Genomic DNA, 14,475 nt, shown 5'->3' on the forward strand with positions numbered 1-14,475 from the left:
TCTGTCTGTAGTCGCATAAAAAAGGCACTTAATTCTCTAATAGCTTGCAAAGTGAAACTCGGCACTGTAATATGTAAAATGTGCTTTGGAAAATATGCTTAGCAAAGTTGTGAATTTGTGTGTATGGCAACTTCCACACAGAAAACACTTTTTTGTAATATTTTATACTTGGGATTATTGATTTTCACTGTGTGGTGTTGGCATTTTCTCTCTTAGTAGTATTCTGAAAATCATGAGACTTGTTGAATGCAAATGAGACTACTATAGCAAATAAATATATCCTCAAAATGTTAGCAAAGAGTGTAACATAGCCTCATAAACTGTCAAAGTAATATTTTTATCTTATGCATTTTTAATAGGAAGGACATGATCCGACAAATGATGATAAAAATATTTCGTTGTATTGAACCTGAGCTGAATAATCTTATAGCACTGGGGGACAAGATCGATAGCTTTAACTCCCTTTATATGTTAGTTAAGATGAGTCATCATGTATGGACAGCACAAAATGTGGACCCAGCTTCCTTTCTCAGCACAACACTTGGAAATGTTCTGGTGACTGTCAAAAGGAACTTTGATAAATGCATTGTAAGTCCTTTAGTTATTTTAACTAACTATAATCATAGAATCATAGAATCATAGAATAGTTAGGGTTGGAAAGGACCTTAATATTAATAGGGAACTCACTTCTACCCAGTTTGATTTTCCTTTCCTTATAGCTCAATTTTTGCTTTTAATTTGAAGTGAAAATGAGTAACTGTATTACTCTTCTACTGGCCAAATCTTCAAAAAAGATGAACTAATGGATGATTGTATTTCTTCCTTCTCTCCATTCCAGTTTTCTTCAATAATTAGCTATATATTACCACTCACTCACTTCTGTGAGGTAGTTGACATTTTTAGTTGTTTATTTAAACAAACTGAAGTAAATAAACTTCAGTATTCAGTAAATAAATATTTTTAAGAATATTTTTATTATATTTTTATATCTATTTATTTTTATTTATTTTATAATATTTTTATAATATTTTTAAAATATTCAGTAAATAGAATTCAGTTTATTTACTGAAGTCAGTCAAATAAACTACTGGTCTATGCCTTTTTTTACTTTCCAAAACAAAACATTGCAAACGTAGGAGGATTTTGCTTTCCCCTTTGAGCATAATATGCCAGTTAGACATTTCTTCCATGTGTTCAGTTACTTCTGTCTAACTTCTAACAAAAACTTGGTTTAAACAAAAAGGCAAATCATTTGGCAGTAGCAGAGGCAGCTTCCACTGTCAGAAACTTCCTTTTGCTAATACAGTATGACCATTATATGAAATACGGCAAGTTTAGTGAAAATGTAGCTGCTGGTATAACTTCTATCTTTCTGTTACAAATGTAATTTGACTCTAGGCCACCAGAGTAAGACCGACCATTCTTGATCAGTTCAATGCCTAAAATATTTTGATGCTCATTTGTATTATACTGAAATTTTATTTCAGTAGAAGATTAAAGAAACTTCTTGTAGCAGAAGGAATTGTTAGCTTGGCTGAATCAGAAAACTGAAGTTCCTTGTTAGATTATCAAATAAAAATGGGCAATTGTTCCTGGTGGATAAGTTTGGGTTTTTTGGTTTTTGGATTATTTTTTCCTTAACACTAAGTAGACGAAGGAGAAGAAAAGCCAGAAGATTTTGCTTGCCCATCTTCCTTTTTTCTTTCCAGTTATTTCTTAGGAAATTTTTGAGGGTAAAAAGGGAGAAAGGCTCAGTAGATGTATTAATTGAAATATAAAATTATTTCTGTCTTTGAATAACTGTCAGTTTTGTCAGTATGTCTGCATTTTTCTTTTACTAGTTGCTCTACATAGTGTGGAGTCATATTAGAGTCTAACATCTGTTCCTCTTTTAAATTTAAGAGCAATCAAATGAAGCAGATGGATGAAGTGAAAATCTCGAAGAAGAGTAAAGTTGGGATCCTTCCATTTGTTGCTGAATTTGAAGAGTTTGCAGGCCTCGCTGAATCGATTTTCAAAAATGCAGAACGACGAGGAGATCTCGATAAAGCATACATAAAACTTATTAGAGCTGTTTTTGTCAGTGGTAGGTCTTTTGAGGCTGTCATAGTAACTAAAGTGATTGCTTCCTCCAGTTTGTATATAATTTTGCTCCAAGTAACAGGTTTTTCTTTTTAAGACTTTCTATTGCAAGCCGTGTGACTGATACATGTGCTGAAATTTTTATTATCTCTGTTATTCGTAGGAGAACATGTATAAATCTTCTGATCATAATATGCTTTTTAAGAGCAAACTGTAGATATTGCCCTTTGTACACACATGTAAAGTGACTTTACATTATGACAGAGGGAAGTGAAGGGAGAGAGGAGATGGCAGCAACATGGCACACTCAATCTGAAGTAGTTTCCTGTCTTTTCTCCTGAAGTGTAGCTTAAATGAGTTGATCAATCTGCATGGGATCCCTCGCATTTGGTCCTAATACCATTCATCTTCACAGCCTTGTGAAGTGCAGAACGCTTGAGTTCTGGCTATGAAGGTGACCCTTCCTTGGCATGTTAAGTCCTTTGTGTCCTAGCTTAATACAGCAGAAGGTCTCTCCAGTCCTTCCTGTTTCCCCAGCTGTTGTCTGAAAAACAGCAACACCCTTGTTCCACTGGTTTTATTTAGCATTAAAAAAAAACCAAGGAGGAGAGAAAAGGGGCAGATATATGCAAGCCAATGACCTCTGGAAACATTTTCCTTCCTTTTTAAAATGGTGGGACATGGATGGACAGACCATTTACCGGTGCATTTACCTGCAAACTTTCAAACACTTCTACCTATAGTAAGTGTTGTCCTCTTGGTACTATTAACTATTTTGCTTCCTTTTACTTTCAGTTGAGAAAGTAGCCAATGAAAGTCAAAAAACACCCAGAGATGTGGTCATGATGGAGAACTTCCATCATATTTTTGCAACACTTTCTCGCTTGAAAATTTCTTGCCTTGAGGCTGAGAAAAAAGAAGCCAAACAGAAATACACTGATCATCTTCAGTCCTATGTAATCTACTCGCTTGGACAGCCTCTTGAGAAATTAAATGTAAGTATGCTTGAATTTATATACATTTAAGTGGTACAGGGTAGTCTTTCTCAAGTGTTTAGTTTGCACTGTCTGATCTCTCTATCACTAACGTAATCGCTGTTATTTTAGATTTAAGCATGCCTGGCAGTAGTACTCATAAGGGTAACAGTCTCGGATGAAAATAACCAAATTTTTCATGGCAGTTAATAGAACTGACAAAACCTTAGTGCTGTCTTTAGCAAGTGGTTTAGAGGTGGGAAAAAGATAGGGGAAAAGAACTGGGAGCTTTGGGATAAATTTCCCCAGCTCAGCTACAGAGAAAATTACTGTAGTTTCTAAACTGTTCAACAATAAGAAAAGTTTTAGAGAAGTTTGGTATGTCTGAAGCTGAACTAAGCGTTAAACTCAGTGCTGACTTAGGATCAGTGTAGTTCTGCCCACCGAAATTTTCCCACTGTTCATTGCTTTTTCTATAAGCAGGATATCAGCCATTCATTTTCTGAAAATTCTAAGATGTATTCTCTTTCTGAAAATTAAAATGCTTCCCACTTGTGTGTTGACTCTGACCAGCACCTAAGCTGCCATGTAATAACTGCTTGCTTGCTTTCCTCTCCCCAAGCAGGACAGGGGAGAGAATAGGAAGAGCAAAAGTGAGAAAACTAGGGGTGGAGATAAAAAGTAATAAGTGGATAGATAGAAAGAGAAGGGAAAATATTCAATAAGTGGTACAAAGGCAGTCATTCAGTCTTCCTACAAACATTCTGAGCAACAACTGCTTTTGAAGACAAACATCACCCCTGCCTCCTCCTCTAACCCTAATTTTTACAGCTGAGCATGATGTTACATGCTATGGAATACTCTTTTGGCGAGGTTTGACCTGTTCAGCAATAACCAAGAAACACTGGTGCATTACCAGCCCTGGTTTAGCCACAAGTCCAAAATACAGCACCACGTGGGCTGCTATTAAAAGTTAACTTTTTTCTGGCCAGACCATTTGAAACAGTTGTACTGTGTTTCAACAGTTGCATTGTTTCAAATGAAGTTGTGGCTCTACATGTGTGTTCATAGGCACACTTCCCTCCATTTTTATTATGTTGAGCCAGTGGGTGAGGGGCAGTGAGAAGAGAGGGCAATTACAAACAAATGTGCTGAGAACTTCCTATTCAGGTGCTTACTCAGTTTATCCAAAAGATCCACTATTTTCCCAGGCTATAGCCTCATTAATTGTGGATTTTGAGGCTGCTTCAGTATTACGTACAAGGTTGCAAAGAAAAGCTTGATTGCTTCTAGAAATGTTTAATTTTGGTTTTATACTAGTACTTGTGGAGTGCTGTATTGTTGTGCTCTGCTTTAATGTTTATGGCTGAACACTGTTTCATGCCCAATTAAAAAACAAAAATGGTTGGAAGCCACAACAGTCATCAAGCAGAATCCAGACTTAACTATGCATATGCTTGTCAAATTAATTAGTTCAGATTGTGATAATCATTAATGCTGTTATTGTTTGTTAGCATTTTTTTGAAGGTGTTGAAGCTCGTGTGGCACAAGGTATACGAGAAGAGGAAGTAAGTTATCAACTGGCTTTTAATAAACAAGAGCTTCGTAAAGTTATAAAGGAATATCCTGGTAAGGAAGTGAAGAAAGGATTGGATAATCTCTACAAGAAAGTAGATAAACATCTCTGTGAAGAAGAAAACTTACTTCAGGTAAACTAAAACATGGCTTCAAAACCTTGTTTTTAAAAACCTTTGTTTACACACAGGCTTTTTATTATTGCTTTTGCATATGTATTCTGAGGAGTGCCTAGCTTCAGCATTAACTCTGAAAAAACATGAATTGTGAGCAGAGTTTTTGATAATCCCACTCTGGTCCTATTTGTTGTAACATTGATTTGAACTGTAGTGGTAGAATTCAGAATGAAACTTCCTTTATGATTCTCTAGCTGACCATAAATGGGTGATCTCTGTTCTGAAAAAATATACTGGAAGTAGAGAGAACTCTATTTAAATGAACTGTTAACCTGATGGGAGATTTGGCTGGTACACTGTGGCAGACTATACGTTCATTTACATCTTTTTCTGATAGTTACATTATTTTTTTCTTACACTCTTTAAACTTTCTCACTATAGTAAATGATAAGTAGGTTTAAGAGTTGAGCTTGTATTAACAGCTTTTTAAAGTCTGAAACATGAATTAATAGCACTGCTCTGGTTTGGGGTGTTTTCTTTAAAGACAAAAGCAATACGTCTTTCAGGACAACTTCCTCATCTTCTTTAGTATTTCTGCTTTGCAAATTTGGTAGGAGTTATGTAAACATTAAAGATCTTAAGCTTAATGGGTGAAAAACTTTTTTTTTCTTAACGTAGCAACTCAGTTTACTGAACTTTTGTTAGCAAGCTATAGTTTTAAAATGACACCTGAACTGAGAATCAATTAATGAGCCAATGGTTTGTAGTTCACATAGAGTGTGTTGTGCCAGCTGACACTTTGCTTGCTTTGACAGGTTGTGTGGCATTCCATGCAAGATGAGTTTATACGGCAGTACAAGCACTTTGAAGGGCTAATAGCTCGCTGCTACCCTGGATCGGGAATTACTATGGAATTCACTATACAGGATATTTTAGACTACTGTTCCAGTATTGCACAGTCTCATTGACCCCTCTAGAAAGGGAAAGAGAAGCTAGCTGAAATTGTGGCTGTATATAAAGGAATCGAACACTATAAATGCTGTCTGTTTTTAAAAGGTGTATGTGTAGTTAACTGCCATATATATCAAGTTACACTCCTGCTTCAAATGTCCTTCAGGGCAAAATGAAACCTTTAGGGATTTGTTCAAGTACTGTTTGGAAGCATTAATTCTGTGAAACACTTCGGATGTAGTTTTTCCCTTCCCCTGACGTTCAGATACTTTTATTTATAATCCTTTCTCTTGTTAAGAGCAGTAAGCACTACCTTCACAGTATGCAAAAAAGATACTGTTTTCACTAATATTTTGTATCTTGAAAATGTCAGCATTAAAGACTATCAAATCTTTTCCCTTCCTTGTTCTAGAAAGTATGAATGTGGAACTTTATGCGGTGGTAATACTGAGTTCATGTTGATATGTAATGTGGCTATGGCTACAATACTTAATTAAATGGTGTTCATCAGATTCTTTATTTCTGTGGAGTGTTATTTCAAAAAGGTAAAAAGGCAAAGTTATTTCCATTGTCTTGTCTCTGGGCATTGAAGTAGAATTGCCCTACTTCCCAACACATGGCTGGTGGTTTTTCTTCCTTCATCGAACCATAGAATACCAGGTTGGAAGGGACCTCAAGGATCATCTGGTCCAACCTTTCTAGGCAAAGCATGACCTAGACAGGATGTCCCAGCACCCTGTCCAGCCAAATCTTAAAAATGTCCAACACTGAGGAGTCCACCATTTCCATGGGGAGATTATTCCAATGGCTGATTGTTCTCATTGTGAAAAATTTTCCTCTAGTGTCCATCTGGAATCTCCCCAGGAGTAACTTTGCTCATTATCCCTCCTTATAAAAAGAGAGTCTCCATCTTCTTTGTAGCCACCCTTTAAATACTGGAATAGTATTTAAGCTGCTTTTAAGCAGCCTTTTATCAAGGCTGAACAAACCCAGTTCTCTCAGCCTTTCCTCCCAGGCTCCCCAGTGTTTTGATGATCTTTGTGACCCTTCTCTGGACCTCCACCAGCCTGTCAATATCTTTTTTTGTACAGCAGGGAACAAAGCAGCACAGCGTTCCAGGTGTGGCCTGACCAATGCTGTGTGGGATGACATCTTATTCTCTGGTGGTGACGCCCTTGTTAATGTAACCCAGCATCCTGTTCACTCATTGAGCTGCTTGTCCACCAAGACCCCCAGGTGCCTTTCCACAGAGCTGCTGCCCAGGCAGGTAGATCCCAGGTTTTGCTGCACTCTGGGATTGTGCTTACTCAGGTGTGATACCTTGCATTTCTCCTTGCTGAACTGCATAAGGTTCTTATCAGCCCACTCTTCCAGCCTTCTTTCTAGTTAGCATGATTTAGCATCCTCCCACCTCACTTAATCCTTTCCTCCCCCTGGAGCTTCAGCTGCCAGCGATTCAGGGCCTCGTTTTTCTGAGGACACTGACGCGTTGTTGGACAGAGCTGAGGTGTGCACAGAACAGAAACATGTACAATAGAAATAATAAACACGCGCACAGAGGGTCTCGGGAAGCAGAAGCACGAATAAAACCCAGACACCAATACTAACAACTTTGCAACCCTCCGAGGTAAAAACCAACCCACCCCCTACCCGCCACCGCGCCGCGCGTCACCTCGCCCCTCCCCTCAGCGCGAGGGCTGCCGGTCGCGCGGGGCTGGCGGCGGTTGGGCGCGCCTGCCGCGTGCCCCGTTGCTGAGGTGACGGGGCGGAAGCGGTCGCGGCTCCGCGCGCCATTTTCAAACGGGCGGCTCGACCTAGGTGAGGGCGCGGGGCCTAGCGGAGAGGGAGGGTTTGTACCGGAGCAGCGCGGTGGCTTGTAAGGGAAGGAGGCGAGGGTGCTTCCGGCAGGACTGGGCACGGCCGCTGGAGCAGCCCCGAGGAGAACGTGGCGCTGAGCAGCTTCCGTCTGTGCTGTCCCTGGGGAGAACAGATTAGCCCGGGCAGCTTCCCCAGCGCCTGGCCTACGCGGTGGTAGCAGCACCCCTGCCGTTCCCCTCTGGAGCTGCGTCTCTGCCGAAGCCTCGCTGAAACACCTCGGATACTCCTTAGCGGCTCGTCCTGCAAGAATTTGCTTGTATGTCTGGTAAGACCGACCCGGACGGAGGGAGGAAAAAGAATCTGGGACTGACAGGCCCTGTGAAGGTATAGTTTGGGGTTGCTGAAATGTCTATAAAGCTTCCAGTCTAGGTAGATAGATAATGAGCAGGCTCATAAGCGATAGGGTTTTCTTATGCTGTAATGAAAACCTATAGGTTCTGGCGACTCTTTAAAGAAGGAATGTGTTTTCTAGAGCAAGAGTTGTCTTTCTAATGGGCAAAGAGATGACACTTTGCAGCAAACGTGGTGTCTGAATATCTGGTCCGAGGTGAACTCTTAGCTAACAAACTTGGAAACAGACGTTGTCAAAACAAGCGCAGGCTCATTCGGTGCGGCTTGGAAACGATGTTGCAGTAACGGCATTTCATCAGAGAGCCTTCAGCGCTCATGGACTGATAGAGGCATGCGTGGGAGCATTACCGTAGTCAAGTGATTTGCCCACTAGGTGCCTTTTTTGCTTGGGTGAGAAAAACCGTAGCTCTTCATAGCATAATGAACTATGTGATCAGTAATTACAGGACAGGAACAGATGTTTTGGAAGCATATTTCACAAGCATTGCAGAAAATAAATAAATAGAAAAAGCCTTTAGCATATCAGTTCTCAAGAATGAAAAATACACTTTGGTATTTCCTACCAAGACTAGAAACTCCAGTTCGTAGTTCTTCAGTATTAATGTTATAGACTCAATGAAGAAATTAATTTCATAGCGTATAAATTTGTCTGTGCTGATTTCTTTGTGTTCCATTGTTACCTATGTAAACCTGAGTAAATCACTGCACTTACCCCAATTACTGCATTATGTTTTCCATGGCCAAGATGTGTCTCTGCTTTGCTTTCTTATTATTACATTTTATTATTGATAGCACAAGTATTGCATGTGGAACAGTTCTTAACCTACACTCACCATGAATTCTGCTGTATTGTTTTCAGACTGAAGGGAAGGCTTAATGTGCTGACGCTTTTGTTTCATATTCCACCTGTAATGGTTAGTCTAATACCTATAAACATTGCTTCTTTCACACAATTTTATGCAAATTGATTCTGTACTTACAGCATGAAGGTTCTGGATTTGAAGTTCCATTGTTGCCCATGTCAGTGTTCAATTTCAGTTGTCAGTGACTTAGAACAGAAGGGAACAGTTCACGGGTGCTGAATGTCTATTCATAAACACTTGGGTCTTGAAAAACTGCTTATAACTGTCCAGGCAAGTCACAAAATGAAGCAGGTGAAAGCTGTTACCTTTAGCAGACTTTGTGAACAAAGGAGGAGCATGAAATATGGCTATTGGCTCTGAGTATCTCTTCTATGAACATCTGAAAGATGCAGTCATTTAGACGTCTTGATAAATCCTTGTCTGGAAATGCTGATTGAAAGTACCACTTAATTTTCCATTTGTTTGTTTATCTGATTATCTGTTTTTCATCTAAAATGGAAATTATATTTTCTTCCTTAGTGGCACTAAATTACGTAAAATATTTAAATAATGAATGATGTGAACTGTTTGTGCAGCTAACAGCCTGCCTTCCTGGAAATACCGAAGTTGCTAAGAGTGCTTTCCAGTACTTTGCAAATTTACACGCAAATGTAGTACGTTCAACATACCTTTTGTCATGATTCAATTGTGGTTCACTAGACTATTAAGTTTCTTTGTAGAAAAGAATATTCTGGATTGAGTTGACTGCATAAAAATGATGTAGAAAACTTGGATTTCCTAAAAGCTTTTGAGAAATTTCTTTGCCAAAGACTTTTAAGACAGAAGGTCTCTTTCAGAAATGGAGGAAAGGTCATTTAATAGCTCACTAAGTGGCTAACAGAAAGGGTAGTAAGTATTACCTTGCCGCTGTATGTGGTGAGAATGTGCAGAAAATTTTCTGCTGTTTAACACTGATCAGTGAGCTGAAAGAATGGGTTAAACAGCAAGGGACAAAATTTGCTCATTATATGGACATGTTATGAGTAGTTTAAGAGTTACGTGAGAGTATTATTGGACTGAGTAATAAACTAGGAGTTAAGGAACAGTGTTAATAAAGACAAAGTAATACATCATGGTCTTTAAAGTGGCAGTTACATCTCAGAGAGATGTTGGTGTCGCAGTGAATTCATCTACTTTTTGCTTTAGAGCAATCAGAAAGGCAAATGGTATGTTAGGAATCATTATGAATAGTGAAGGCTACGGTAAAGAATCTTTATGGCTGCTGTATGGCTGCTCAGAGTGATCTCTGCCAGAAAAATCACAGGAAAAGGACAAGCTGTACAAGCTACCAGAAGTTTTTAAAAAAAGATCTGCTAAAAATGCAATCATGAATAGTTGAAAGCATTAGTAAGGAATGATCACTTGGTGTTGTCTTGCAATAGAAATAATAAAAAAGGGGGGGGGGGGGCACATGCACACACTCAATTTATGATACTATTTTCCAAACATACAGTTAAAATTGGGAAGTCATTGCTATAGGCTATTCTGATGTAAAACTGCAAGAGATTTAAGAAAACAATTAGGCATATCTAAGAAAGGTCTATCAGCTACTATCATAATGATTTAAGTTCAGCATTAGGCCCACCAACTTCCTGCACTACAGGCATTAGAAAGAGAAGGGTATGTAGGAATAAGATTTAGCTCAGGGGTTATGTTTTTATAATCTTGCTGTAGCAATTGACAGAGATGGGGGTATTGGGTCGGACTGATCTTGGATTCAAATGAATCTGTACAACAGTTCGTATATTCATTCTGTATTTCCAGAAACCCCAATTTTCCTGATTCACAATCTCTATATGATTAGTAGAAGCAACACTGTGTTTTTCAAAACACAATTTTTTAAATCAGGTCTGGTGGATGATTTTAAACTACTTTAATCTTTTTAACTCATGTAGTTCTTCTTAAGGAGATGGTGGGCTCAAGAATTATCAGCTTACTTTTGTTGTGGTATGTTGTTGGTGATGAGAAACTTAACATGAGCTGGCAGTGTGTGCTTCCAGCCCAGAAAGCCAACTATATCCTGGGCTGCATCAAAAGGAGTGTGACCAGTAGGTTGAAAGAGGTAATCCGGTCTAATTCAACATCTTTGTTGATGACATGGACAGTGGGATTGAGTGCGCCCTCAGCAAGTTTGCCAATGACACCAAGCTGTGTGGTTCGGTTGATACGCCGGAGGGAAGGGATGCCATCCAGAGGGACTTTGACATGCTTTTAAGGTGGGCTGATGCCAACCTCATGAAGTTTAACCATGCCAAGTACAAGGTCCTACACCCAATTGGAGCAATCCCAGGCACAGCTACAGGTTGGGCAGAGAAGGGATTCAGAGCAGCCCTGTCGAGAAGGACTTGGGGGTGTTGGTCAATGAGAAACTGAACATGAGCCAGCAGTGTGCGCTCGCAGCCCAGAAAGCCAACCGTATCCTATGCTGCATCAAAAGGAGTGTGACCAGCAGGTCCAAGGAGGTGATCCTGCCCCTCTACTCTGCTCTTGTGAGACCTCACTTGGAGTATTGTGTGCAGTTCTGGTGTCCTCAACAGAAAAAGGACATGGAACTGTTGGAACGAGTCCAGAGGAGGGCCATGAGGATGATCAGGGGACTGGAGCACCTCCCCTATGAAGATAGGCTGAGAAAGTTGGGGCTGTTCAGCCTGGAGAAAGAAGGCTGCGTGGACACCTCATAGCAGCCTTCCAGTATCTGAAGGGGGCCTACAAGGATGCTGGGGATGGACTCTTCATTAGTGACTGTAGTGACAGGACATGGGGTAATGGGTTAAAACTTAAACAGGGGAAGTTTAGATTGGACATAAGGAAAATGTTCTTTGCTGTAAGGGTGGTGAGGCACTGGAATGTGTTGCCCAAGGAAGTTGTGAGTGCACCATCCCTGGTGGTGTTCAAGTCCAGGTTGGACAGAGCCTTGGGTGACATGGTTTAGTGTGAGGTGTCCCTGCCCATGACAGGGGGGTTGGAACTAGATGATCTTAAGGTCCTTTCCAACCCTAACTATTCTGTGATTCTATTGTATAAAATGTATGCCTGAGGCTAAATCTAGATACAGTAACACAATCACCGTTTTCCTGAATTCAAAACAGAATCCTCAACATGAATGCAGAAATACCGAGGTCTCATCACTTTTAACCTTAATCTGTGGCTGCCAAAGGAGAATGAAGCATTTAATGCACATTATTGTGCTGACTTCCACTTAGCACACTTACAGTTACCATTTAGTGAAACGAAGTGCACCTCCTTCTCCAACCACTCCAGTACAATAAATGTAAGGGATTGCTCTACGTGCTACTGCTTGGTTAATAGCTGAACATAAGCTCTGCAAGCAAAAATTTGGGCAGTGCCTGAGACAGATGCTGTGCTCATAAGATGTGATTTTCTCTCACCCATGGAGCAGTGCCTGGCAACCACAATCCCGTTGCTAGACTTACCTGTAGTGTTTTGATACAGTAAGATGAACTCTTACTTTCCAGTCTCAGTCAGGAGAAGAACTTGCAGGTTTTCTCCTTTTCTTATTTATAAATAATTTTGTTTTCAAATACTTGCATATATTTATTTAATGTATTTTTAAAATCGGAGGATTTTGAAACAGCATTGTTTAAATTATATTTATATTCTATCCCCTTTATATGAGTTGCAAACAATGCTTCCTCAGATTGGTAGTTTGGCTGCTGAGGTCTTTACAGTCAGTAGGTTGATACTGATACTTCTAAAGAATTGTGAGGGAAATTTTTTTTAAAAAAGTCTTCTAATTCAGAGGTGTTTTCACATATTGAGGAGCATCAACATCAGTATTCTGTTTCTTTTCTCATTTTATCTCTAAATCCAGAAGAACTTAACAATGTAAAAATTATTCCTCCCTCAATGGGACATGGCAAAGCCAAAATTCTCATTTGGATTAAGCTACAGAAGTGCTGCTCCAGCCTCTTTTAGATCAGATTAGTAATAAAAAGATAGCTAATCAGACAAATGGAGAAGAAGAAAAAAAAAAAAAAGCCTCTGATCCTTGAACTATATTTTCCAGACAATGATACAGGCAGGACTGCAGTACACTGGTGGTTCTTTCCTGTTTTCCCTCATAGGAAGTTGTTCAAAGTTAATCTGCCTTTAAAATTTGACATTTTTAATGCAGTTTTGCAAATGTCTGATATAAGTACTGCATTGAAAACTTTGAAAGCAAGATTTATAAATGAAAGTAAAAAGTATATATGTTTTTTGAGAATAATCTGTCAATTTGCATTGTGGAAGATACCTTCATGACCATCATTTAAAAAATTACTATCTACTTTTTAGTCTTTCCACAGAAAGATCTTTTCACAGTTTGTTCTTACATACTGGAAAGAAAAAAATAACTTCATACTCTTAAGGTATTAGAAAAGAGAAAAGTAATTGCCAAGACAACTATTTCTTTTTAAAGAAATATGTAAATATGTTTAAGATGTTTTAGTTGCTCTACGATTCTCTTTTGGATTACTTAAATGTTAAGGACATATACACTGTATTTCCTGCAACAAAAACATGTGGTTTTTGTTTTTTCTTTTTTTGTTCCCCCATTATTTTTTTCTCTATTATTCCTTCTTTAAAGAACAAATGCTGTAACAGACAATCTTTTGCAGGTGCCCTATTTTTCTTGACTTCGACAAAAGCTGCTTTGGAGGTGTATTTACAATGGCTACAACTGCAGAGCGAAGGTTCATTAACCTCAGGAAACGTCTAGATCAACTGGGCTATCGGCAACCATTGGGAGTGGAGAGTTTACCTTTGGTGGAAAAGCTTTTTAGGTATTCAAAAGGAGATTCATTAAAAAATATAGTAATCATATAGTAGGTGGTGGTTGATTTTTCACATACAAGGGAGCTCTTATGTAGCTTCTGATATCCATATAATACTAGTAACCTTCTGGCCTTTTTAATTCTTCAAGTTCTTCTGTGGTAAGTAGTGCTAGAACTTACATAGTGCTTGGAGGGAAAAATTGTTTCACCAATTTTGAATATCTCATTTTATGTAGAAAAGAGAGTCTATTGAATTATCAGGTGTAAACTCCTGATATGCTTTCTAAATATTTTTTATATTTGTCCTGTCCTTTCCTGTTTCCTTTTTTTTTAAGTGAATAATTCCTGTCTTTCTGTTTTTCTTACATGAATGTTCTCTTTGCCTTTCTTTGAACCCATTTGTTCTACAGTTAATATGGTCTCAGGAAAAGAGTTTTGTTTCTCAGGTCACAATAAATACTTGCATCTGCAGTGTAAAGGCTAATAACAGTTCTAACATTCTGATGCTCCTTTATTCTAGTGACTTAGTTCACACAACTGAGAGCTTGCGCAGTGCAAAGTTATCTGCTGGAAAATCTGAAAAAGAGTGCAGCAATTATGATGCTATTTTGGAACCTTATAAAACAGAGAATGCTAAACTTACCAGGGAAAATAACGAGCTACATTTGGAAATATTAAAACTGAAAGAGCAATCTGATCGTTATGTTAAAGGTAATGTAGAAATTATGGATTTTTTTAATCCTTCTGTGCCAAAATAAAATTGCAGCCAGATCCTTGATCCGCAGATTCATTTATCTGTATTTATAAATGAGTGCAAGGGGTCATTGACTTTGGTGTCTTTAATGAATTAAGGTTCATACAGAGACATTTC

The 14,475-nt window shown here is 38.8% G+C and overlaps 2 protein-coding genes across 3 annotated transcripts in view; both read left to right on the plus strand.

Annotated features, from left to right (window-relative positions):
• Positions 1–6,202, plus strand: part of EXOC1 (exocyst complex component 1) — a 40,517-nt gene extending 34,315 nt beyond the window's left edge. For both annotated transcript variants that reach the window (XM_080631035.1, XM_080631036.1), the window contains 5 exons: positions 360–588; positions 1,903–2,086; positions 2,878–3,077; positions 4,571–4,765; positions 5,563–6,202. In XM_080631035.1, the coding sequence (XP_080487161.1) occupies positions 360–588; positions 1,903–2,086; positions 2,878–3,077; positions 4,571–4,765; positions 5,563–5,715 (961 nt within the window). In that variant the 3' untranslated portion in view covers positions 5,716–6,202. The remainder of the gene's footprint in view (positions 1–359; positions 589–1,902; positions 2,087–2,877; positions 3,078–4,570; positions 4,766–5,562) is intronic.
• A 1,639-nt stretch (positions 6,203–7,841) lies between these two features.
• CEP135 (centrosomal protein 135) overlaps positions 7,842–14,475 on the plus strand; it is a gene marked incomplete at its 3' end in the record, with an annotated part of 35,799 nt that continues 29,165 nt past the window's right edge. The window contains exons 1-3 of the mRNA XM_080623984.1: positions 7,842–7,900; positions 13,449–13,613; positions 14,125–14,315. Coding sequence (XP_080480110.1) covers positions 13,501–13,613; positions 14,125–14,315 — 304 coding nt within the window. The 5' untranslated portion in view covers positions 7,842–7,900; positions 13,449–13,500. The remainder of the gene's footprint in view (positions 7,901–13,448; positions 13,614–14,124; positions 14,316–14,475) is intronic.

Source organism: Psittacula echo (assembly GCF_963264785.1).
Source record: "Psittacula echo genome assembly, chromosome: 1".
Taxonomy (NCBI): Eukaryota; Metazoa; Chordata; class Aves; order Psittaciformes; family Psittacidae; genus Psittacula; species Psittacula echo.